This window comes from Littorina saxatilis, linkage group LG6, assembly GCF_037325665.1.
Source record: "Littorina saxatilis isolate snail1 linkage group LG6, US_GU_Lsax_2.0, whole genome shotgun sequence".
Classification (NCBI taxonomy): Eukaryota; Metazoa; Mollusca; class Gastropoda; order Littorinimorpha; family Littorinidae; genus Littorina; species Littorina saxatilis.
Window position 1 is genome coordinate 26,556,431 of NC_090250.1, and position 23,126 is coordinate 26,579,556.

Sequence of the window (23,126 nt, forward strand, 5' to 3'; positions counted from 1 at the left end):
TTGTTCGGTTTCGTAGCGGCTCCAGAAAAAATAGATAAAGAAGATACCAAAGGAGATTTCCTACAGGTTGATCTGCACAGCGTGTTTTCAGTGTCTGCACGAGGAAGCGCTGTCGAAAGGGCACTGTCGATCTCAGTGGCAGTCGTGTCCCCGTAACTCGTAAGTAGGCTACAGACAGACAGATCTAGATCTAGCGTCTCCCACTCTTGCACCATGTCTATGCTTACTGTGTGTGTGTATGTGTGACGGAGTGATTTAGTTTGTGTTACTTTATTTAGTTTGTCGATTTCTTACGGGAGCCTTGAAGGCTTCGCCTCTTGTTTTTTTTAACCTGTTTCCTTGTCAGTTACATCATCCTCATCAAACTGCACATGACTTGGACTAGTTGGAGTTGATTATCAGCTATTACCTCCGAAAGCGGCGTATGGCTGCCTATTAATGGCGGGGTAAAAATGGTCATACACGTAAAAAATTATGTAATCAGATCGGGGGAGATATATATCCATATATCTTCTGTGAATCCGCATTATAAAACACTGGGTGGCTTCTTGTACTAAAAGTGATAGTACTCCTTCATCAGGGTATTTCACTGTAAGAATCTGGAAATGCATGTTCCAGAATCATGTTTTGATTTGGCAAACATATTATTGATTGATTTTACCTCTTATTTTCTGTTGCCGGAAAGGTATTCATCAGGAATTCACTGCCTTTTTATGCACTGTAGTTTCTCATGCCAGTTCATATATATTGAGCACAATCACTGCCTTTAAATTAATCTTGCCTTTTCATTCTTCTTTCTTTCTTTATTTGGTGTTTAACGTCGTTTTCAACCGTTCAAGGTTATATCGCGATGTTTCATTCTTCTGTTGCAGACAGATAATGAAGCAGCAACGGCACAATCAGTAGTTCTGGACCAACTTAACACCGGCTGTCGCTATCATCCTATCTGACTCAGTATTTTATGGTGCAAGATCGAAGATGCGATGTAAACCATAGCCATGGCAAGCTCTTCAGACATAGTGAAGTGCGGGTCCCTTCACAAGCGCTCGCAGAACAAAGGGCGCATAACCGCGGAGAATTACAGGCGACGCTTTTTTGTGCTGTACAAGCACTGCCTCAAGTATCATGATGGTCAAAGCACTGAGGTGGGTGTGTGTGTGTGTGACTTGAGGTGAGGAAGCTTTGAGTGTATGCTGCTAGTTTTAGTGGATGTATTTTTAAAGGCTGTCCAGTGTCGTTTTTAAATTGATGTCCTTGATCATGTATAGATCTTTGCGTGTGTTGGTGTATATGGCTGATTTGAATGTTTCTTAACGGCAATGTCATTGTCGTAACAAATTCCCAACCTTGGGCAATTAAAGATTCTGTATTCTGTGTGTGTGTGTGTCGGTGTGCTTGTGTGTGTGTGATTTTGTGTCTCTGTGGTGTATGAATTGCTGATAGATGCCGAAAATGCATGACACATGGAAACAGTAGAGAGAGAGAGTGTGTTTGTATACATGTGTGCGTGTGTGTTCATCTGGCTTGGATTGGGATGGGAGAGTGTTAGCAAGCAACTGTGTGTATATCAATTTAAAACTATGCCATTGGACATACCTTTATGATTGCGCAGATCAGAACTTCCTTGCATTCTTTCGTCCTTGAGAAGAATTGCATACTGTGACCCTCAATTTTGTCTTGAGCCAAGTTTCACTTTCAAGGAGCCAAAAGAGGGTCATTGTGTTGACCTTGTGAATTAATTATTCCCTGTGCATCATTCGTGTAGGGTTGAACTTATTTTTTGTTTCAAAAGGCATGTTTAATATTTTATGTTCCTTCAGTGTGTTAGAACCTTATCTGTATGGGATAACTGTGTTACTGTTTTCTCTTAAACGTGCTCGTGGCTTATTGGTGTTTTTCCGATCTCATGCTGTTTTGCTTGTTTGCAGAAACTGGGCAAAAAGAAGGGAGAGATACTTTTGCGGTCAGTGAAAGTGGTTGAAGATGTGGATGAACGCATGTTGGAAAACAAGGAAAATGCTTTTCAGGTCAGTTGATGCTTTTTCCTGGAAGCACAGGCTATTTTTTACAATCACACATGTATGCAAGTGCATGCACACACGCACATAGGCATGCACACACGCACACACACATTACATCTTCTTCCTCAAGATTGATTATCCTCTTCTTCTTTGTCTGCTTCATCATTGTCTTGTTTTTAATTCTTCTTCACTGTTGTGGTCAATTTCTAATATCATCTTTGTCTGCAAATTCTTTTTTTGTGTTTATCTCTGTGTTTCCATCTTCTACTTTATTGTCTTGTGTGTGTGTGAGTGTCTGTGCTAATTGCCCTAACAGTTTGTTTTTGAAGAGATTTTATGCATTCAACGGGGACACCTTTGGTTATACAGTGGAACCCCCCTTTTAAGACCTCGTAAAATCTGAGAAAATCAGGTCTAAACAAGTGGCGTAAGGCAAAATCACTACATTTGATTTAGTCAATCTGTCGAACTCACAGAATGAAACTCAACGCACTGCATTTTTTCACCCAGACAATAGAGCTTCGTCAATCCCCGCGGCAAGGAAATTGCTGACAGTTTTCACATGGAAAACAAAGTGAAATTGACAAGCCAGTATAGCGCAGAAGCGTATTGCACTTAGCAGGAAAGCTCGCTTTTCTGTATTCTTTTTAACTTTATGAGCTTTTTTAATACAACCATAACATATCTAAATGGTGTTTCAATCAGGAAATGATAAAGAATAAGATGAAATCATTTTTGGATCGATTTCAAAACTTTTATTTGTATTACCCAATTTACCTATTTTCGTTAATTGTGATCACATTTTTAGAGTAAACATGATATATCTATATATTTTTTCATTCAGAATTTGATGAACAATACGATGTAATCATTGTAAAATCTGTTTGCAAAAATTCGATTTTAATTACAACTTAAATGAGCAAACTCATTAATTATGTTTTAATCTTCCAAGCTGCAATGCAATCCCATAGTCAGGACTTCGTCAAAGATTGCTTAATCAAAATTTCAACAAATTTGGTTGAAAATTGAGAGCGTGACAGTGCGGTCTCAACTTACACTAAAAGCCGTATATGACGTCATCAAAGACATTTATCAAAAAAATGAAAAAAGCGTCTGAGGATATCCTACTCAGGAACTCTCATGTAAATTAGTTTCATGAAGATTGGTCCAGTAGTTTTCTCTGAATCGCTCTACACGCACACACACCCACACATACGCCATACCCTCGTCTCTAATTTCCCAGTCTATTTTAAACCATTTTAGTCAAAACTTGACTAAATGTAAAAAGGAGGGAGTCTTAAAAAAGGGGTAAATTTATAGAGGCTATGAACAGAAAGTCTAAGCAAGGAGGGTCTTAAAAAGGAGGGAGTCTTAAATTGGGGGGTCCTAAAAGGGGGGTTCCACTGTATTTTTCTGTCTCCATGTTATCTTGTTATCAGTGAGTGTATGTGTGTGTGTGTGTGAGTGTCTGTGTGTGAGTGAGTGTATGTGTGTGTGTGAGTGAGTGTATGTGTGTTTGTGTGTGAGTGTCTGTGTGTGAGTGAGTGTATGTGTGTTTGTGTGTGAGTGTCTGTGTGTGAGTATGTGTGTGTGTGAGTGTCAGTGCTAATTGCTCCATTATGCATTTAACTGACATGTTTGGTTGTATTCTTCTGTGCAGGTGGTGTATGAAGAAAGTTCCGGGTTCTACACACTATACATGGTGGCAACAAGTCGTGACGAACGACACGATTGGGTCGAGGCCATTCGCAAGGGTGAACTTTTAGTTTTATTTCTGTTAGGCCAAACAAAATTATATGATGACCCCCCCAAAATAGGGTCGGTAGGTCGGGGTTTTTTTTTTTAGTCTCGGTATGGTTCGCAAAATGTGCCAGAGTTTTTTGTGCTTTTTTTCTTAAATTTGAGAAATGAAAAACAAAGTGTTAGGGTCGGTGGGAAAAAACGGGTCAGTCTAGTTACCCTAATCCAACATATATTTTTGTTTGGCCTTACCTTTCATTCTTTGATCGTTTATTTAATCTATTCTAATATTTTTTTGAAGGGGGGGGGAGGGGTTAGTGGGAGGTCTACATTCTGTCTTCTAACATTTAGACAATGATTTACACTTTTTTCTTGCAATGATGTGCTTATATCACTCATTTGTGTACTTTATTGATTAAATGTTTTATGGTATTTTGTTTCTTTCTGTCTTAGTTTTGTGTGAGTGTAGAGTGATCCCCTCTTTAGGGCGATAGCTACATGTAAACATCAAACCACTGATTATTCTATTACCTTCATTAGATTAAGATTTGTCATTTGTCATCTCTGTCAGTCTGTTGCACTGTTTGCCTTAGTGTCGCTGGCTTCAAAACCAGTCGTCGCTATCAGCGTGGGTTCAATCCCCATGTTCGGCAAGGGATTTATTTTCCAGAGTCAACTTTGTGCAGACTCGCATCGGTGTCCAAACACCCCCAGTGAGCACGCATGCGCACGATAAAGATCCCAAGTTTACAGCGATAGTCTCAGGGCTTGGAAACATGAATACACACATGCAGGGGGGGAAAAAAATGGGTTGTGCCGTGCTTTATGGCAGCTTGCTTTTCCCACTGAGAAAGTAGCTCGAATTTCCATGAGAGTTACCTCACAGGACTATGTGAAATCGTATCCTTATCCTTATCCTTTGAAAATAAACCTTACATATCGAGCATAAGCATGCGTTTTTGTGACAAACATGCACTCTAACTTTTCTCTTTGCCTTCATTTGTGTCCCCAGAGGCTGTCAACCAGAACGCCAAATTTCTGGAGAAGTATCATCGCGGAGTGTGGACCAAGTCGCTAGGGAAGTTCAACTGCTGCGACCAGGTGGACAGGAGTGCGGTGGGCTGTGTCGTCGCCACCAGTGAACGACGACCGTCTGGTAAAATGTCTTTCATGTACAGGGGAACCTCCCTTCTAAGACACATAATATAAAACTTCCCCTCTTTTCAGACTATGCTGTTTTTCACAACCTCTGAAAAGAACTCTCATTTTAAGACTCCCTACCTTTTAAGACCAGATTTGTTTTTTCTCCCGATTTGTAGGTCTTAGAAGAGGGGTTTCACTGTACGCTCATCCTGGAGATCTGCTTAGTACAAGTAGAACAACCCACCCACCCTTTTCTTTTTAAAGATCTCCACAATTTATGACTTTTCCTTTCTTAAGATCCTGCTTCTTCATGTTTTTCAGCTCTTGTTTGGTTTTGAAATGGAACATTTTTGTTGATTTCAAAACTACGGTTAACGGGGACTGGGTGGCCGAGTGGTAACGCACTTGCGCTCGGAAGCGAGAGGTTGCGTGTTCAGGCCTGGGTCAGGCCGCAATTTTCTCCCCCCTTTCCTAACCTAGGTGGTGGGTTCAAGTGCTAGTCTTTCGGATGAGACGAAAAACCGAGGTCCCTTCGTGTACACTACATTGGGGTGTGCACGTTAAAGATCCCACGATTGACAAAAGGGTCTTTCCTGGCAAAATTGTATAGGCATAGATAAAAATGTCCATCAAATACCCGTGGGACTTGGAATAAAGTAAAAGAATTTCATCTCACACGGCATTAAGTCTCAGGAAACATGAATACACGCATGCAGGAAAAAAAAAATATGGGTAGCGCCGTATGTATGGCAGCTCGCTTTCCCCGGGGAGAAAGCAGCCCGAATTTCCATGAGGGTAACCTCACTGGACTGTAAATCTTATCCAATCCAATCCAATCCAATCCAACTTTCCTTATTTGTCAGTCGTTAACTTTTTTTTCTCCAAAGTTAGCACCAAGTTTCATATGATTTTAGATTTTGAAAACCTCTATTCCTCCTTTTGGGTCGTTTCTGGTCTCATGTCTGCAGCAGAGATATTGATTTTTTTTTATATGATTTGGGGTTTTGAAAACATATTACCTCCCTTTGTGGTCTGTTTCTGTTCTTATTTTTGTTGAAGATATTGAGTTTTCATATGATTTTGGATATGAAAAACCTTGTTTTCTCCTATTTGATCTGGTTTTGCTCTCATATCTTCAGCTAAGATGTTGAGTTTTTATATGGTTTATATGAAAAACTTATTTTCTCCTTTGTGACAATTTTTGGTTCTCATGTGAAAGATTTTTCATATAGTTTTGGAATTGGAACATGATCGCCTTTCTGGCCATTTTTCCTTTGTGGTCATTTACTGTTCTCATGTCTGCTATGCATGATGGTACAGATCATTTGGTTCCTAGACTTTGTTCTTTTTTTCTTTCTTTTTTGTCTTCACAATTTGTTTATTCAGAAAAGGTTACATGCATGTATTGGTAAGTTCACAGTATGGGAAAGGCAATTCAGAACATTGTGACAACTGACATTAACAAAAACACATGTATACAATGGCAGAAAATAAAGTGTTTTTAGGTATACAAAAGCAGGAAAGCGTTTGCAGTTACTCTTGTATCAAATCTGTGTACGCAGCCCACTTTGTTATTTTGTTAGTATAACGTTATTTGCTGTCTGTCCTCTTCTTTGCTGATTTCTTCTTTGTCTTTCTGCTAATCGGCTAAACCGGTCCATGTTAATTGTTCATGTTTCTGGTACTGGTGAGTACATTTTCACTGTTATCTTGATCATTTTCAGTCAACGGCGACCTGGCTGGTCCTCTTAACCGTTCTAAACATACGCCACCACGCCCTCTCCCCCAGCCCCGCAGTACAAACGAGAAACTCGTCTACATCGCCATCTATGACTACGACCCCGTGGAAGAAGGGGACCTGCCCTTGTCCAAGGTGAGAAACTCACCTTTTGGCCTTCACCTTACTTTGCTTTATAAAAAAACAAGAAAGGTATGTTGTTGGAATTATTTGCAAAACGTTCCGTTCACAGATATATCGACCCAGCAGTTTTTTAAGATCACAGACAAACATTCATGAGACAAAACTTATCTGACAAAATGTTCAGCCACTTGCAGAAAATGTTCAGCCACTTGCAGAAAATGTTCAGCCACTTGCAGAAAATGTTGCATTGCCTTGCGTGTGTCTTCCCTCATTTCTCATTTCTCATTTCTCATTACTTTATTGTCCCATCGCTGGGAAATTCGGGTCGCTTCCTCCCAGTGGAAAGCTAGCAGCAACGGAGTCGCGCTACCCAGGTGTCTGCGTGTTTAGGTGTATTCAGCCACCTGCACTTATGGCAGAATGACCAAGGTCTTTTACGTGCCATTGTGATGACACGGGGGTGGGACATGGCTTCCGTCTCTGGGTCTGCACATAAAGTTGACCCGTGTCCGTCCTGCAAGCGGCTGATCATTTTGTCAGATAAGTTTTGTCTCATTAATGTTGGACTGTGCACCTAAAAGACGGCTGGATTGATATATTTGTGAACATTTTGTTTTGTTTTGTCAATAATTAAAACAACATGCCTTTCTTGTTTTTTTTTATTGTGAATTTTGTAACGTTGGCAGTCTATTTGTTTTTGGATTTCTTGGTTTGCAAAAATCATCCACTTAAAGGAATGATAAATCTAGGTTTTGGTCAATGTTTTCTTTTGTCTGTTATTAAACGTTCCATAAACTTAACCTTTCTTGTTTTAGGCTTGCTGGTTTTAAATTTCCAGCTTGTTCTGTTTTTAGGGCTGATGAGGTGAGCATATTGCCCACGGAAACTATTTGTTTATTGTTTGTTTTGTCGGTTGGTTGGCTATTTGTTTAAATCTTTTTTGAAGGTTAGTCAGGGATGGCCAAATCGTTCTCCCGATCGCCAGGGGCGATTTAGATATCCACCGCCAGGCAGCTTGTCCAGCTGGCCAGTAAAAATTCTGTTCAAATGCAAAACGTTTGGTTGTACTATCGAGTTTTAAATCCATATAAACACTGCAGATGCAGGAGCTTTTGTCGTCTGCAAAATCATCGCCATGTTCTAGTGTAACAAAAACGAGGCTCCCGTGATGTCACCGCTGTTTTAATTGTGTAAGGAAATTTAACACTCATTTGTTTTGTGGTATATTTTGTACCGGGCCAGCAACATTTCTGGCGGGCTAGTAACTTTGCACATCCCTGTCAGTGTATTGATGTACAATGGTACCTGCGATGAAAGGACACCCTTGGGGCCAGCCAAAAGGTGACATCCCTGTCAGTGTATTGATGTACAATGGTACCTGCGATGAAAGGACACCCTTGGGGCCAGCCAAAAGGTGACATCCCTGTCAGTGTATTGATGTACAGTGGTACCTGCGATGAAAGGACACCCTTGGGGCCAGCCAAAAGGTGACATCCCTGTCAGTGTATTGATGTACAATGGTACCTGCGATGAAAGGACACCCTTGGGGCCAGCCAAAAGGTGACCTTTTATGACAGGTATACTTTGGTAGAGATAAAATAGAAAGGGACAAGAGAAGGTGTCCTTTTAAGGGAGGTGTCCTCTCATTGGAGGGTCCACACATTGCAGGTACTACTGTACTTGTTTTGTGTTAAGGAGAAGTCTTCACGTTGGTTTGCTTGTTTCAGGGTGAACAGTACGAGATCCTTGACAACTCCAGGGAACACTGGTGGTTGGCCAAGAACGAGAATGGGTGAGCGTCCAGATCAAAGCTTTCTTTCTTAATGTGTAAACCATCTTGTAAACCACCACAGGAAACAGCCAGGCTGATAATGTTTGGTACATGTTGAATTGGAAGGATGTTGTTATCCCATGTGGCGGTACTACTTGTCTCCGAAAAACCCTGAAAACCCCATCAGAAAATAAGAAAATTTGTCCTTAGATAGTGTTTTGTCACATGTTTGTTTGAAATCATAACTTATATCTGCAACTTTTACCGTTCATGGCTTTATTTTTGTGTTTGTGCGAGGATTTACAACGGAGTGGAAGCACTAATCACATGACGTCATTTTTGACTCACATGCGAAGCAAAAGTGAGTCTATGTATTCACCCGAGTCGTCCGTCCGTCCGTCCGGAAAACTTTAACGTTGGATATTTCTTGGACACTATTCAGTCTATCAGTACCAAATTTGGCAAGATGGTGTATGATGACAAGGCCCCAAAAAACATACATAGCATCTTGACCTTGCTTCAAGGTCAAGGTCGCAGGGGCCATAAATGTTGCCTAAAAAACAGCTATTTTTCACATTTTTCACATTTTCTCTGAAGTTTTTAAGATTCAATACCTCACCTATATATGATATATAGGGCAAAGTAAGCCCCATCTTTTGATACCAGTTTGGTTTACCTTGCTTCAAGGTCAAGGTCACAGGAGCTCTTCAAAGTTGGATTGTATACATATTTTGAAGTGACCTTGACCCTGAACTATGGAAGATAACTGTTTCAAACTTAAAAATTATGTGGGGCACATGTTATGCTTTCATCATGAGACACATTCGGTCACATATGATCAAGGTCAAGGTCACTTTGACCCTTATGAAATGTGACCAAAATAAGGTAGTGAACCACTAAAAGTGACCATATCTCATGGTAGAAAGAGCCAATAAGCACCATTGTACTTCCTATGTCTTGAATTAACAGCTTTGTGTTGCATGACCTTGGATGACCTTGACCTTGGGTCAAGGTCACATGTATTTTGGTAGGAAAAATGTGTAAAGCATGTGAGTCGTATGGGCTTTGCCCTTCTTGTTTCTTGTGCTTTTGAGTAACAAGAGTTACCTCCCTAGCATTGAAATCAATGCATCGACTTCGTAGAAAATCTGGCTCTTAACACAAAAATAACGGTGCAAATAGCTTGAACCAGGCATGACGTCTTATAGACATGTCAAAAGCTTCAATTTGAAGTTAGATTTAGGAAGTTTAAATGGGGTTTTCGTTTTTTTTGTAGTCTTCTTCTTCTTCTTCTGCGTTCGTGGGCTGAAACTCCCATGTACACTCGTGTTTTTACACGAGTGGAATTTTACGTGTATGACCGTTTTTACCCTGCCATTTAGGCAGCCACACGCCGCTTTCGGAGGAAGCATGCTGGGTATTTTCGTGTTTCCATAACCCACCGAACTCTGACATGGATTACAGGATCTTTTCCGTGCGCACTTGGTCTTGTGGTTGCGTGTACACACGAAGGGGGATAAGTCACTAGCAGGTCTGCACACAAGTTGACCTGGGAGATCGGAAAAATCTCCACTCTTAACCCACCAGGCGGCCGCGGCCGGGATTCGAACCCTCGACCTTCCGATTACGAGGCCGACGTCTTACCACCCCGCCACAGCGCCCGTCGTTTTTTTGTAGTCAAGTAGTAACCGACCTTTGATACGTAGAGGGAAAGAATGTATCGTTGAAGTGGAGGAAGGAATCAATGTGGGGGGGGGGGGGGGGGATGTTCTTGGTAAGAGAGGTATAAAGTGAATGAGAGGCAATGTCAAGATATAATAAATTGTCTGGTTTGGTGTATCTCTCTGTGTGGCTGTAATTCATGGTTGGTTGGTATACAGTGTCTGTACACGGTTGAATGGGGGATAGGGGTGATGGGGGACACTGACAGTAGGAGGGGGAGGGGGAGCTGTAGGGGGGACTGTATTTCTGTCTGATTTTATGTTTGCTTCTTTATCTGTGTATTTAATGTGGGGTTGTTTTTTTGTTTGTTTTTGTGTGTGAGAAATATGAATCTAAGGCTTTAAATCCATGTCTTTTTGATAAGAACATGTATTCATAGTAAACAAAAATTGGGGTCAGGAGTAGCAGGTGAGTTTGTAGATAAGAGAAACAGACAGTTTACATGTCTCAGGAGCCAGTGACTATGTTTTCAATTCTTCTTTCTGTTACTTGCAGGAGAAGAGGCTATATACCGTCAAACTACGTCAAAAAGAAGTTTGACCTAGAAATTTATGAGTAAGTATTTTTCTCAGGAAAAGGATCATACATGTATTGAATTCATATGTGTGCATGTACAGACACACTCACATACTGGCATGCATACTCACTCAAGTCCTACACATATAAAGACCAATAAACACGCACGCACACACACACACACACACACACGCACAATTTGTTTAATCAAATGATTCCAAGAAAGGAAGTTGATCTCTGCTCGCTTGTAGGTAGTAGTGCTAATAGTTTTCAACTATTTTGTCTGTGTTCATTTTTGATTAATCTTTTCAAACATTGACACTTTTCTCTGAAATGTATATATTTCGGACACACACAAAAAGTTTCTCTTTAGCCTTTCTACATTTTCTCATGTGTCTGGTTTGCCATAAATGAAGCAGTTTACATGCACTACTCTTGGCACCCACTTTCACATGCAAATGCTTCATGAACAGAATGCCTGTATCAGCAGTAACCTGAAGGGGTCACCACTGCTTTTCGTGCTAGACTGATACTTGCACAGGGTAAATGAAAATAAAAATTCGACCTCCACAGTGTCTCATCAACTTTTTTTATTGCGAAAATTAGGTCATCAAATATTGCTATCAAAATACAGAGAAAATCGCTATTAGGAAATGTCCTGAAGAATGTATGCACCAATTTTTATGAAAATCCGTTTTTGAGAAATTTTTGTAACAGACACACACGCATGAACTCACACAGGCGCACACACATGCACACACACACACACACGCACACTCACACATTGGGAGACAAACCTCACCCTCTGCCCTCGTTAAATGATTCAGTCAAATATTAACAATGTAAAACATGTTTCTGTGTGTGTTGGATTTTTGACTGTGTGATTGTCTTATTGTTTTGCAGCTGGTACTACAAGGATCTGTCGCGGACGCAAGCAGAGAGCATTCTGAAGCAGAGCGCACGTGAGGGATGTTTTCTGGTCCGAGATTCAGTCAGCACACCGGGACAGTATTCTCTCTCTTTGTTCACACAGGAGAGGTGGGTAGAGCTTGGTGTGTGTCTATGTGTGTGTGTGTGTGTGTGTGTGTGTGTGTGTGTGTGTGTGTGTGTGTGTGTGTGTGTGTGTGTGTGTGTGTGTGTGTGTGTCACTCTGTCTCTCCCCCTCTCATTCTATGTTTACCTACCTTTTCTTTCTCTCTCTACTTCCTTTGCACATACAGTTGGTTTACACAATGTTTTATTCATATTTGACATGTTCATGAAATGAACATTGACATAAGGGGAAAACAACAAGCAGCCTATTGCTTATGGTGGTGTCTTCAAACAAGAGGATCATGATAGACAGTCAAGCATACTTATCTTACTTTATTTATCATATCAGGACTGGGTAGTTTGGAAGCGAGAGGTTGCGAGTTCGACCCTGGGTCGGGGCGTAAGCAATTTTCTTCCCCCTTTCCTAGCCCAGGTGGTGGGTTCAAGTGCTAGTCTTTCGGATGAGACGAAAAACCGAGGTCCCTTCGTGTACACTACATTGGGGTGTGCACGTTAAAGATCCCACGATTGACAAAAGGGTCTTTCCTGGCAAAATTGTACAGGCATGTGACTTGGAATAATAGCCCGTGAAAAGTAAATATTCGCCGTAATGGCTTGAGATTTACTGGCCGATGTGAATGCGTGATATTTTGTGTAAAAAATTCCATCTCACACGGCAGAAATTAATATGTAAAGCGCTTAGAGAACGTCAAGCGCTATATAAATCTCCCATATAAATAAATAACTATTGGTTTTTAGTTGACCCTGTTTGTGCTTACTTATCTATTACTCTCGTTGATAAAGAGTGTGTCTTGTATTGTTTTGTCACAGTCTCTGGCTTTTTTTTTTTTCGCTATTTGCCATTTCCCTGTGTGGTATTTCCCTGTGTGGTACAGTGGGATGCCCCTTTTAAGACCCTTTATGACTTGCTCTTGCAGATTGTCTGTTCAAAACCTGTGCAAATTTACCTTTGTTTTAAGACTCCCTCCTTTTTAAGACCACATCTGTTCATATTTTTGAAATTCTTAAAAAGGGTGTTCCACCGTATATGAAATTTTTTATTTTGATTAAAACTGTTCATGTTTTAACTTCAAATGGTGCTTTATATGCGTGTGTGTGTGTGTGTGTGTGTGTGTGTGTGTGTGTGTGTGTGTGTGTGTGTGTGTGTGTGTGTGCGTGCATGCAAGCATGCGTGCATGTTTGTGTGTGTGTGTGTAATTGTTGTTTATATTGATGTGTTTTAATGTTATTATGTGTTCAGCCACAATGTAATTTCTCTTTTGCAATAATAAAGTGTTGTTGTATTGTATAATATAGTATTATATTGTATTGTAACAGTGGGATCCAAGTGAGACACTACCATATCAAGAAGAATCAGCAAGGCTTTTTCTACATCGCGGAGAACCACGTCTTTGAGAGTATACCCGATGTCATTAACTACCACAAGTATAACGCTGGAGGTACGTGGGCTTTTGTTGTTTGTAAATGTTGTTGCTGTTGTTGTTGTTGTTGCTGTTGCTGTTGTTGTTGTTGCTGTTGTTGTTGTTGTTGGTGTTGTTGTTGTTGGTGTTGTTGTTGCTGGTGTTGGTGGTGTTGTTGTTGGTGTTGTTGTTGTTGCGCTGGAGGTATGTGGGCTTTTGTTGTTTGTAAATGTTGTTGTTGCTGTTGTTGTTGTTTGTTTGTTTGTTTGTTTGTTTGTTTGTTGTTGGTGTTGTTTTAACATTCAGTCAAGTTTTGACTAATTTTTTTCAAATAGACTAGGAATTGAGACATGGTGATGGTGTGTGTGTGTGTGTGTGTGTGTGTGTGTGTGTGTGTGTGTGTGTGTGTGTGGGTGTGGGTGTGAATGTATTTGTGTGTGAGTGTGTGTGTGTGTGTGTGTGTGTGTGTGTGTGTGTGTGTGTGTGTGTGTGTGTGTAGAGCATATCCAAGAAAACTGCCAGACAGATTTTGATTAAAATGTACATATGGGTTCTTCCAGATAATATCCTGACACATGTTTTCAATTTTTCCATAAGTGTCTGATGATTAGTTGGTCAGTCAGCTTATTCAGATTTTAGGAGGTAAAAAAGAAAGCTTTCCTGATATGTGTGGAGAGTGCTAATTGCATGATCAGCAAGCAGAAAAGAACGTAATTGATTTTTCTAAGAGTAAATGCAGGGCAAAGGTGGGGCATAAATTCCTAACGAGTTTTGTGAAATTGATTTATGATTCATGTGTGATTGATTTCAATACATACTGGCTTTTCTGTTTGAAGGATTGGTGACAAGGCTGAGGGAGCCTCCACATCGAACCACCAAACCAACCACAGCTGGGTTTGGACACAGTAAGCTTTTCTTTCTTTTCTGGATGTTTTTTTAATTTTTAAATAGGTCGGTCTTTACACTGGCCTGCTCTTGAGAAGTGCCTGTGACAAATAGAAGGGTGTTGTCGCTAAATTGACCATGTTCAGAAATAACTCTGTCAAGTTTATATGTTTTTTTGTAGAAGAGTTGCTTTCCCTTGAATCCTCACACTGACGTGCACAGTGGCTTAGTGGATAAGACACCGCGGTACCGGCCTCCTATGCAGAAGGTTGAGTGTTAGAATTCCAGCAGCGCCTGGTGGGTTGAGGGTGGACATTTTTCCAATCTCCCAGGTCAACTTATGTGCAGACCTGCTAGGGCCTTATCCCCCTTCGTGTGTACCGTACATACAAGCACAAGACCAAATGTGCACAGAAAAGTTCCTGTAATCCTTGTCAGAGTTTGGAGGGTTATTGAAACACAGACAAAAAAGTTCCTGTAATCCTTGTCAGAGATTGGAGGGTTATTGAAACACAGACAGAAAAGTTCCTGTAATCCTTGTCAGAGTTTGGAGGGTTATTGAAACACAGACAAAAAAGCATGCATCCCCAAAATCAGTGTATCGCTGCCTTATTGGCGGGGTACAAAAGGTCATACATGTACAAGTGAAAACCCACTCGTTCATAAAATACGAGTGTACATGCAAGTACATGGGAGTTTCAGCCTATGAACGCAGAAGAAGAAGAAGAAGAATCTAACTATTTGAACTATTTTGTGGTTGTTTGGGATCTTTACCTTTAAGAGGGTTGTTGCTCCATCAATTTGTGTCAAAACTTGACTATCATAGTGTTTGATTATTTCAGGTCAGTTTGAAATTGATCCCAAGGACTTGTCAGTTGGCGAACAACTTGGGGCTGGCTGTTTTGGGGTGAGTTGTTGTTGTTACGTTGTATTTGTTGCTCTGCGGGCTTCCTTCCTTCATGTTGTGGGGCGATCTATGTTTTATTTGTGTGGTCTGTCTTCTCTTATGTTTTGATTTCATGACAGGGGTAGACACTTACACAAATCTTTATTTCTGCTGTTGTGTGTGTGTTCATGTGTGTGTGTGTGTGTGTGTGTGTGTGTGTGTGTGTGTGTGTGTGTGTTCCATTTTGCAAAGTCTCTTTTTTGTAGCTTTATTGATTTATCTTTCTCTCAGAGGGTACATACCACCCACTACTATCCTAGTCTTGCAGGTTTAAAAATAAAAATTAATAAAAGAAGAAGCAGAAAAAAACGCCTGAAGTCAAGAATTTCAACATATATTTTCCAGCACCTTCACATTTTTTACATTTCAGCAAAGTATTTGAGTTTTCTTCTTCCCCATGTTTAATTTTTTTTACAGACAGACAAAAAAAGCAGAGTGAACTTAAATAATGATATTAGCAGTGATGATTGTGACTGACAGCAGCTAATGGTGGAAAATTAGCTCTACATTTGCGCACCTCAAAACGGATGCCATCTCCTTTATACGATAGTTTTAGTGTCTGAAAATTTCAGCTTTTAGAAGCAAAATATGTTTGACAAACACAAAGGCTTCGATAGATGAATTCTAAAAAATAACTCGGGTCGGGTTTGTATGGGTTTTGTGCAAATGACCTTTTCTTGAAAAACCTTGTACAGTACAAACATACATTGGAGGGGCCAATCACTAGCGAGGGGTGTGTCAGAAACACGTGCGTGTTTCGTGTTTCTGACGCACCCTTTGCTAGTGATTCAGGCCCAACAAATGTTTGTATGAGGTTTTGTAAGAAAAGGTCACTCTTCCACGACCCATACAAACCCAATGGAGTTCTTTTAAAAAATTGTCTTTTAGAAGGCATATCACCAGAAGTGATCATGAATTTACCTTAAAAACGTGATTTTATTTCTTGTGTGTTTTCAATATTTCTCTTCTATTGTCAAGCCGAGTTGTAGTGAGACTACGACACATGCTAATTGTTTGGAATAGTTTCAACATCAGACCTGTCTGTATGAACATCAGACCTCTCTGTATGAACATCAGATCTCTGTGTATGAACATCAGACCTCTGTGTATGAACATCAGACCTGTCTGTATGAACATCAGACCTGTCTGTATGAACATCAGACCTCTCTGTATGAACATCAGACCTGTCTGTATGAACATCAGACCTCTGTGTATGAACATCAGACCTCTCTGTATGAACATCAGACCTCTGTGTATGAACATCAGACCTCTCTGTATGAACATCAGACCTGTCTGTGTGAACATCAGACCTGTCTGTATGAACATCAGACCTGTCTGTATGAACATCAGACCTCTCTGTATGAACATCAGACCTGTCTGTATGAACATCAGACCTGTCTGTATGAACATCAGACCTGTCTGTATGAACATCAGACCTGTCTGTATGAACATCAGACCTGTCTGTATGAACATCAGACCTCTGTGTATGAACATCAGACCTGTCTGTATGAACATCAGACCTCTCTGTATGAACTGCGCAAGGTACAATAATCAATCTGATAGTTTTGCGGGTCTGTCTGGAATGAAAATCATCATGGGACTGGGTGGCCGAGTGGTAACGCACTTGCGCTCGGAAGCGAGAGGTTGCGAGTTCGACCCTGGGTCAGGGCGTTAGCAATTTTCTCCCCCCTTTCCTAACCTAGGTGGTGGGTTCAAGTGCTAGTCTTTCGGATGAGACGAAAAACCGAGGTCCCTTCGTGTACACTACATTGGGGTGTGCACGTTAAAGATCCCACGATTGACAAAAGGGTCTTTCCTGGCAAAATTGTATAGGCATAGCCTAGATAAAAATGTCCACCAAAATACCCGTGTGACTTGGAATAATAGGCCGTGAAAAGTAGGATATGCGCCGAAATGGCTGCGATCTGCTGGCCGATGTGAATGCGTGATGTATTGTGTACAAAATTCCATCTCACACGGCATAAATAAATCCCTGCGCCTTGAATATGTGCGCGATATAAATTGCATAAAATAAAAAAATAAGAAATAAAAAAATAAATCCCTGCGCTTAGAACTACCCACGGAATACGCGCGATATAAGCCTCATATTGATTGATTGATTGAAGTTGTAACTAATAGTGCTGGGATGTTTATTATACTTTCAGAGGATGAATCTTGTGTAAGTAAATAAGTTGTTCAATAAACAGATTTACATTTGATTTCATGCTTTCAAGATACCTCCCTCAAACCTGTTATCATGTTTTCTACCACACAAGATGAAAGCAATTATGTTTAACAAAAAATTGCCCTTTACTTTGTGGGAACTATGGTTCAGATATGATTCTCTCCTACACAAGTCTAGAATAAAATACAGGGGTCCAGCTAGACCCAGATTTAAGCCACTCTCTACTTCTTTTTCAGCAGATTCTGGTATGCCTTCATTCCATCAGTTCAGATGGGTTTGTTTTTTTTGTACTGAATTTTCAGTACCCTTTGATTACTATTATTATGCGAGACAATTCTTCCAAACACAGATCTCCATGGTTAAAATCAGAATTGGAATCCTTTTACTAACTTTTCTGCTGATATCCAAAAAAATTATGGGCAATGTTTTTTTGTTTTGAGACATTTATTTCATTTGTTAAATGGGTTATCTTTTGATTATGTTTTGCTGTATTATTGTTTATCTTTTTTTTTTTGGTGGTTAGTCTAGCAGTTTTTATGAAACATGTTTATCAATATCCTGTCCTTTTCTCGGTTTTTCCCTTTATGTTTTTCTTACGATTTAACAGGTACAACAGCTTGTCAGGCTTTGAATTCAGGCCTTTTGTGTTCTCGATTCATTTGGTTGCCAGGTGGTTGTTTTCACGTGTGGACCATGGAAACCATTGTGTAAATTTGGGTTCCCTTGGTGATTTTGTTTTACCGGTATTTGTTTGGTTTCTTCCTCAACATTTCTTTTAAACAAAATCTCAGTAATATTTTTAGGTTTTCTCTGGCTGTTTTCTTTGTGTTTATTTGTTTGTTTAATTTTTCTGTTTGTTTCATTATTAACAACTTGTTTTTAGTCATTTACCATTTATACTACATGTACCATAGTTTTAGATGGTTAGAACTTAAGGCTTGTGTTTCTTCAGTCCTTATCTCTCTGTCTCTTCTATCTGTCTGTTTATCTATCCCCCACCCCTCTCTCTCTCTCTCTCTCTCTTTCTGGTGAGATAATATTCAAAGATACTGTGGGTCAACATATTGCACCGCAGGCTTACCAGAATTCAGTCAACTTCTACTGTTAGAATCAGATGTCTGTTTTCGAAGCATTGTCTAAAACTTTATTTTCTTTTAAGTGTCAGCAGCAAAAAATATTCTACTGGCATAATACATGATTCATTTACACATTATAATGTTTTCTGTTTATTTTGGTTTGTACTACTTGTCTGTTTTCAGTAAAAAAATAAAAATAAAAAAAAATCCTTTACAATATCTTATTCTTGCTTGTTTGTTTGTTTGTTTGATTGTTTGTTTGTTTGTTGCGTTGTTTGGCAAGTCATCCTTGCTACAAAATCATGAGCAATCTGCAATAGACGAATGTCTGAAACACGTGTACAGGAAGCACATGGCAATGTTTGTCTGCACAAAAGCAAGGGTACTCACTCTTTCCGAACCCATGCAAACCCAACCGAGGTATTTCCGAAAATCTATAGCTGTAAAGTCAGTTGAGTACAGCACTACCTGCGATGTGAGGACCCTCTGATGAGAGGACACCTCCCTTGAAATACATTTTCTGTTGTCCCTTTTTCTATTAACTCTACCAAAGTATACCTGTCATGACAGGCCACCTGCAATGACGGGACACTTTTGGCTGGTCCCCAAGGGTGTCCTTTCATCGCAGGTACCACTGTACATTAAATGTTGATCTAGAGATGTTGACCAGCCTTTCTTGTGCTTGCAGAGTGTCCACAAGGGTCTTTTCAAGGGGATGACTGTCGCCGTGAAAAAGTTGAAGGAAAACACCATGTCTGAAGATTCCTTCAAAGAGGAGGCCAGAACTATGACGTGAGATAACAACTGTCTTTTGTGTGTGTGCAAGTGTGTGTGTGTCAGTGTGTCTGTGTGTGTGTGTGTGTGTGTGTGTGTGTGTGTGTGTGTGTGTGTGTGTGTGTACGGTCTTTCAAAGGAGGAGGCCAAAACAATGATGTGAAAAAACAAGACTGTCTTTTGTGTGTGTGTGTGTGTGTGTGTGTGTGTGTGTGTGTGTGTGTGTGTGTGTGTGTGTGTGTGTGTGTGTGTGTGTACGGTCTTTCAAAGGAGGAGGCCAAAACAATGATGTGAAAAAACAAGACTGTCTTTTGTGTGTGTGTGTGTGTGTGTGTGTGTGTGTGTGTGTGTGTGTGTGTGTGTGTGCTTTAAACTCTGCCTTTGTTGACTTTGAACTAATTTGTCGTACTTGTGTATTCCAGTCAACTGAGTCACAAGAACCTTGTGCAGCTGTACGGAGTAGTCACCAAAAAACGTCCCATGTGCATTGTCACTGAACTCATGAGAAATGGTGAGTTTTAGTGTTTGTGTGTGTGTGTGTGTGTGTGTGAATGTGTGTGTGTGTGTGTGCGAGCGTGTGCATGCATGTGTGTGAATGCATGCTATGTCTGTCTGTCTGTCTGTCTCTCTCGCCTCGTATCCGGAGCGGTCTTAAAATGAGGGTTCCACTTTTCCTTGTATTGATGAGGACAATAAAACTTCTTGTATCTTGTATCTTGTAACCTGATGATTCTCCTCCTTCCAGGTGCGTTGAATAACTACCTGCAGCGGCATCGGGCGCGCCTGTCGCAGCAAGCTGCACGCCTCTTGGACATCTGCATCCAGGTGTCCCAAGGAATGACGTACCTGGAGAGTCGCAAGTTCATCCACCGTGATCTCGCCGCTCGTAACTGCCTGGTGGGGGAGAACACGGTGATCAAGGTGGCTGACTTTGGATTGGCCAGGTAATTTGAAATATTTTCCATTTTAATGTCTCATGCAGGTCTAGCCCAGAATCCATCACTCCCCAGGAAACACAGTATTTACTTACTTACTTACTTACGCCTTTGACCCCATCCGGGGCATAGGCCGCCAACAAGAGCTCGCCAGGCACTCCGATCCTGGGCCAATCTCTCCAGTTGTCTCCAGGTGTAGCTGATGTGTTTCACCTCTGCCTCCAAGTCATGACGCCAGGTGTTTCTCGGCCGGCCTCGTCTCCTCTTGCCCTGCGGGTTTGGAAACACAGTATGGCTGCCTCAATGGCAGGGAAAAAGCAATGTAAAAGTACACAATAGTGGTGTGGGACGCACAAGAAGAAGAATCCAGGCTGGGACAGACACAGATCAACTTTACATAATGATCATGTGACAGCCTTGGCACGTAGAAGACCTCGGTCATGCTGCAGAAATGCAGGTTGTTGATTACACCTAAACACTCACACACGCAGTAGTTGTTGCTACGTAGCTTATCTACTTGGAGAAAGCGACCCACTTTAGCACTGTTGTGATGGTGTTGACACTATACTTGCCGAATTGAGTCTAACTACCTGATGGCTAATCTACTGTGATACCTGTGATAACTGATGATGATTACTGTGATTGGTTTTATTGGTTGGTGTTTGGTTGGTCTCTTCTTTTGGTAGTGCAATAGCGTTAATTATGGATTGTTGTTATCATCATTTACATAAAAACTTATCTGTTAATCCAAACAATGATATAATTACTGTGATGTTCTTAACTACACTTTAACATGGAATGTGTGTATGTATGTATGTATGTATGTATGTATGTATGTATGTATGTAGGTATGTAGGTATGTATGTAGGTATGTATGTAGGTATGTATGCATGTGTGTTGGTCTGTCGGTGTGTCAAGTGTGCAAGTAAAAAGGGTATTGTAGTTGTACATATATTACTTTAGATATTTTTTTGTTATCATGGGTTTTATAAATTTCCTTCTCTTCTTCTTTTATAATTATTAATTAATGACCTATATGTGCTGATGACCAATTTAATTTCCTTTGTTGGATCAATAAAATGTTATGAGTTATGAGTTATGAGTTAAGTTTCCAAACAATGGGATATTAAAATAAGAAAATGAAATCCAAATGAAATACTCTTTCTCATAGGTCTATGCAAGTTAGTCTATGTGTACATGAACATGTAATGCGTTCAAAGTATCTATGTAAATGATGCATGGAAATGTGTAAACAAAATTACATTTTAACATCAAAATTCCTAACCATTTGGAGTTAATTTCCTTCAAGGTACGTGCTGGATGATGAATACCAGAGCTCTGCTGGCACCAAGTTCCCAGTGAAATGGGCACCGCCGGAGGTTCTGCAGTACACACGATTCTCCAGCAAATCAGACGTCTGGGCCTTTGGTATGTAATTCTTTCTCTCTTTACTTCTAGAGTTACGTGTCTGGATGTACAGCAGACCTATCTTATCAGACTCCATGTTCTTGTTTGAAGGTCTTGGTTTATTTTGCTGTGCAATTGCTGTGGTTCCAAAACCAGTACAGTAGTTAAGTAACTGAAGTGTACATTTTTTTGTGTAGATAATCATATAAATCTCCACTGGGTTGTTGTTGTTGTTTTTGTTGTTGTTGGCTCAGGCTTTTTGAAGAGCATTTCACAGGTGACCTTTTAGCAAATAGCATAAATACATTTTTAACCCCTTACATCTTTAACGCAGCAATTTAACAGTGTATATCTCATCCCTAATGGTACTTGATGTACTTGTTAAATAAAAGAACAGCTTTTTAGCTTCCATTTTAAAATACAAAATTTAATAAAAGTCAAGCGACCATGTTCGGAAATAACTGTCAAATTTGAATGGGTTGTGAAAGAGTTGCTGTATCTTGTTTCCATAGAGAAACTATGGCAAGTCTACAATTTATCATGTAGCTTGCCTCAGTGTTTCTATGAAAAAGCAAGGAAAAACAAGGGAAAGCAACTCTTCTACAACCCATAAACACCCAAACTATTTCCACAATTCATTCATTGCTCAGCTTATTGTAAACTGTACAAGCAGTTGAAGATTGAAATGGACTGGGCTGAAAGGAGTAAAGAGAGTTTGTTTCCCTTGTTCTGTGCGTACAGGAATTTTGATGTGGGAGATATTCACTTGCGGGGAAATGCCGTATCGAGACAAACGCAATGTGGACGTTGTGGATTACGTGGTGACTCAGAACAAGCGTCTCAGCAAACCCTCCAACTGTCCCATGATCATCTACCAGGTCATGATGAGATGCTGGGACAAGGTACGCTGTGTGTGTGTGTGTGTGTGTGTGTGTGTGTGAACAAACCCTCCAACTGTCCCATGATTATCTACCAGGTCATGATGAGATGCTGGGACAAGGTACGCTGTGTGTGTGTGTGTGTGTGTGTGTGTGTGTGTGTGTGTGTGTGTGTGTGTGTGTGTGTGTGTGTGTGTGTGTGTGAACAAACCCTCCAACTGTCCCATGATCATCTACCAGGTCATGATGAGATGCTGGGACAAGGTACGCTGTCTGTGTCTGTGTCTGTGGTCTTGTGTTTGTGTGCGTGTGTGTGTGTGTGTGTGTGTGAGTGTAATTGGCTGAAGGAAACCGCCAACACCCCCATGATCACCTACAGGTTGCTAGGACAAGGAACACCATGCTTTTCATTTGTTGGGAGCACAAAGGAGTCTTCTGTATCACTGGCTTTGGGGCTCTGAGAAGAGTACTGTGTAAATTATGTTGTGTAATGTGTGCATTGGAGAGCTCTGGTAAGTGGTTAGCTATCAAGTTAAAGTCTTATTGACTTTTCCAGAAAGGGAAGATTTTATGCTTGTTAACAGAAAGATTTCAGACCTGGAAACATTCTGACAGAACAAATTCAGACTTGGAAACATAACAGAAACATTTCTACCTTGGAAACATTCTGAGTCTGACAAAAACATTTGTAACTTCTTTAAATGCTGTTGGAAAGATTAAGATTTGTTAATATTTGACAGCGAATGAGCTGTACTTCAATCTTTTTTGTTGAACTTATATACATTTTTCAATAACAAAACCTGGGGCAACAAA

At 40.4% G+C, this 23,126-nt stretch overlaps 2 protein-coding genes across 2 annotated transcripts in view; one reads left to right on the plus strand and one right to left on the minus strand.

Moving 5' to 3' along the window:
• LOC138968860 (uncharacterized) overlaps window positions 1-23,126 on the minus strand; it is a 510,049-nt gene that overhangs the window by 390,502 nt on the left and 96,421 nt on the right. The gene's annotated exons all lie outside the window — the stretch shown is intronic.
• LOC138968849 (tyrosine-protein kinase Btk-like) overlaps window positions 1-23,126 on the plus strand; it is a 38,087-nt gene that overhangs the window by 8,559 nt on the left and 6,402 nt on the right. The window contains exons 2-17 of the mRNA XM_070341510.1: window positions 873-1,145; window positions 1,929-2,027; window positions 3,682-3,775; window positions 4,774-4,917; window positions 6,629-6,777; window positions 8,493-8,557; window positions 10,754-10,813; window positions 11,678-11,812; window positions 13,145-13,266; window positions 14,064-14,132; window positions 14,955-15,019; window positions 19,008-19,111; window positions 19,516-19,604; window positions 19,839-20,037; window positions 21,338-21,456; window positions 22,177-22,337. Coding sequence (XP_070197611.1) covers window positions 999-1,145; window positions 1,929-2,027; window positions 3,682-3,775; window positions 4,774-4,917; window positions 6,629-6,777; window positions 8,493-8,557; window positions 10,754-10,813; window positions 11,678-11,812; window positions 13,145-13,266; window positions 14,064-14,132; window positions 14,955-15,019; window positions 19,008-19,111; window positions 19,516-19,604; window positions 19,839-20,037; window positions 21,338-21,456; window positions 22,177-22,337 — 1,821 coding nt within the window. The 5' untranslated portion in view covers window positions 873-998. The remainder of the gene's footprint in view (window positions 1-872; window positions 1,146-1,928; window positions 2,028-3,681; window positions 3,776-4,773; window positions 4,918-6,628; window positions 6,778-8,492; window positions 8,558-10,753; window positions 10,814-11,677; window positions 11,813-13,144; window positions 13,267-14,063; window positions 14,133-14,954; window positions 15,020-19,007; window positions 19,112-19,515; window positions 19,605-19,838; window positions 20,038-21,337; window positions 21,457-22,176; window positions 22,338-23,126) is intronic.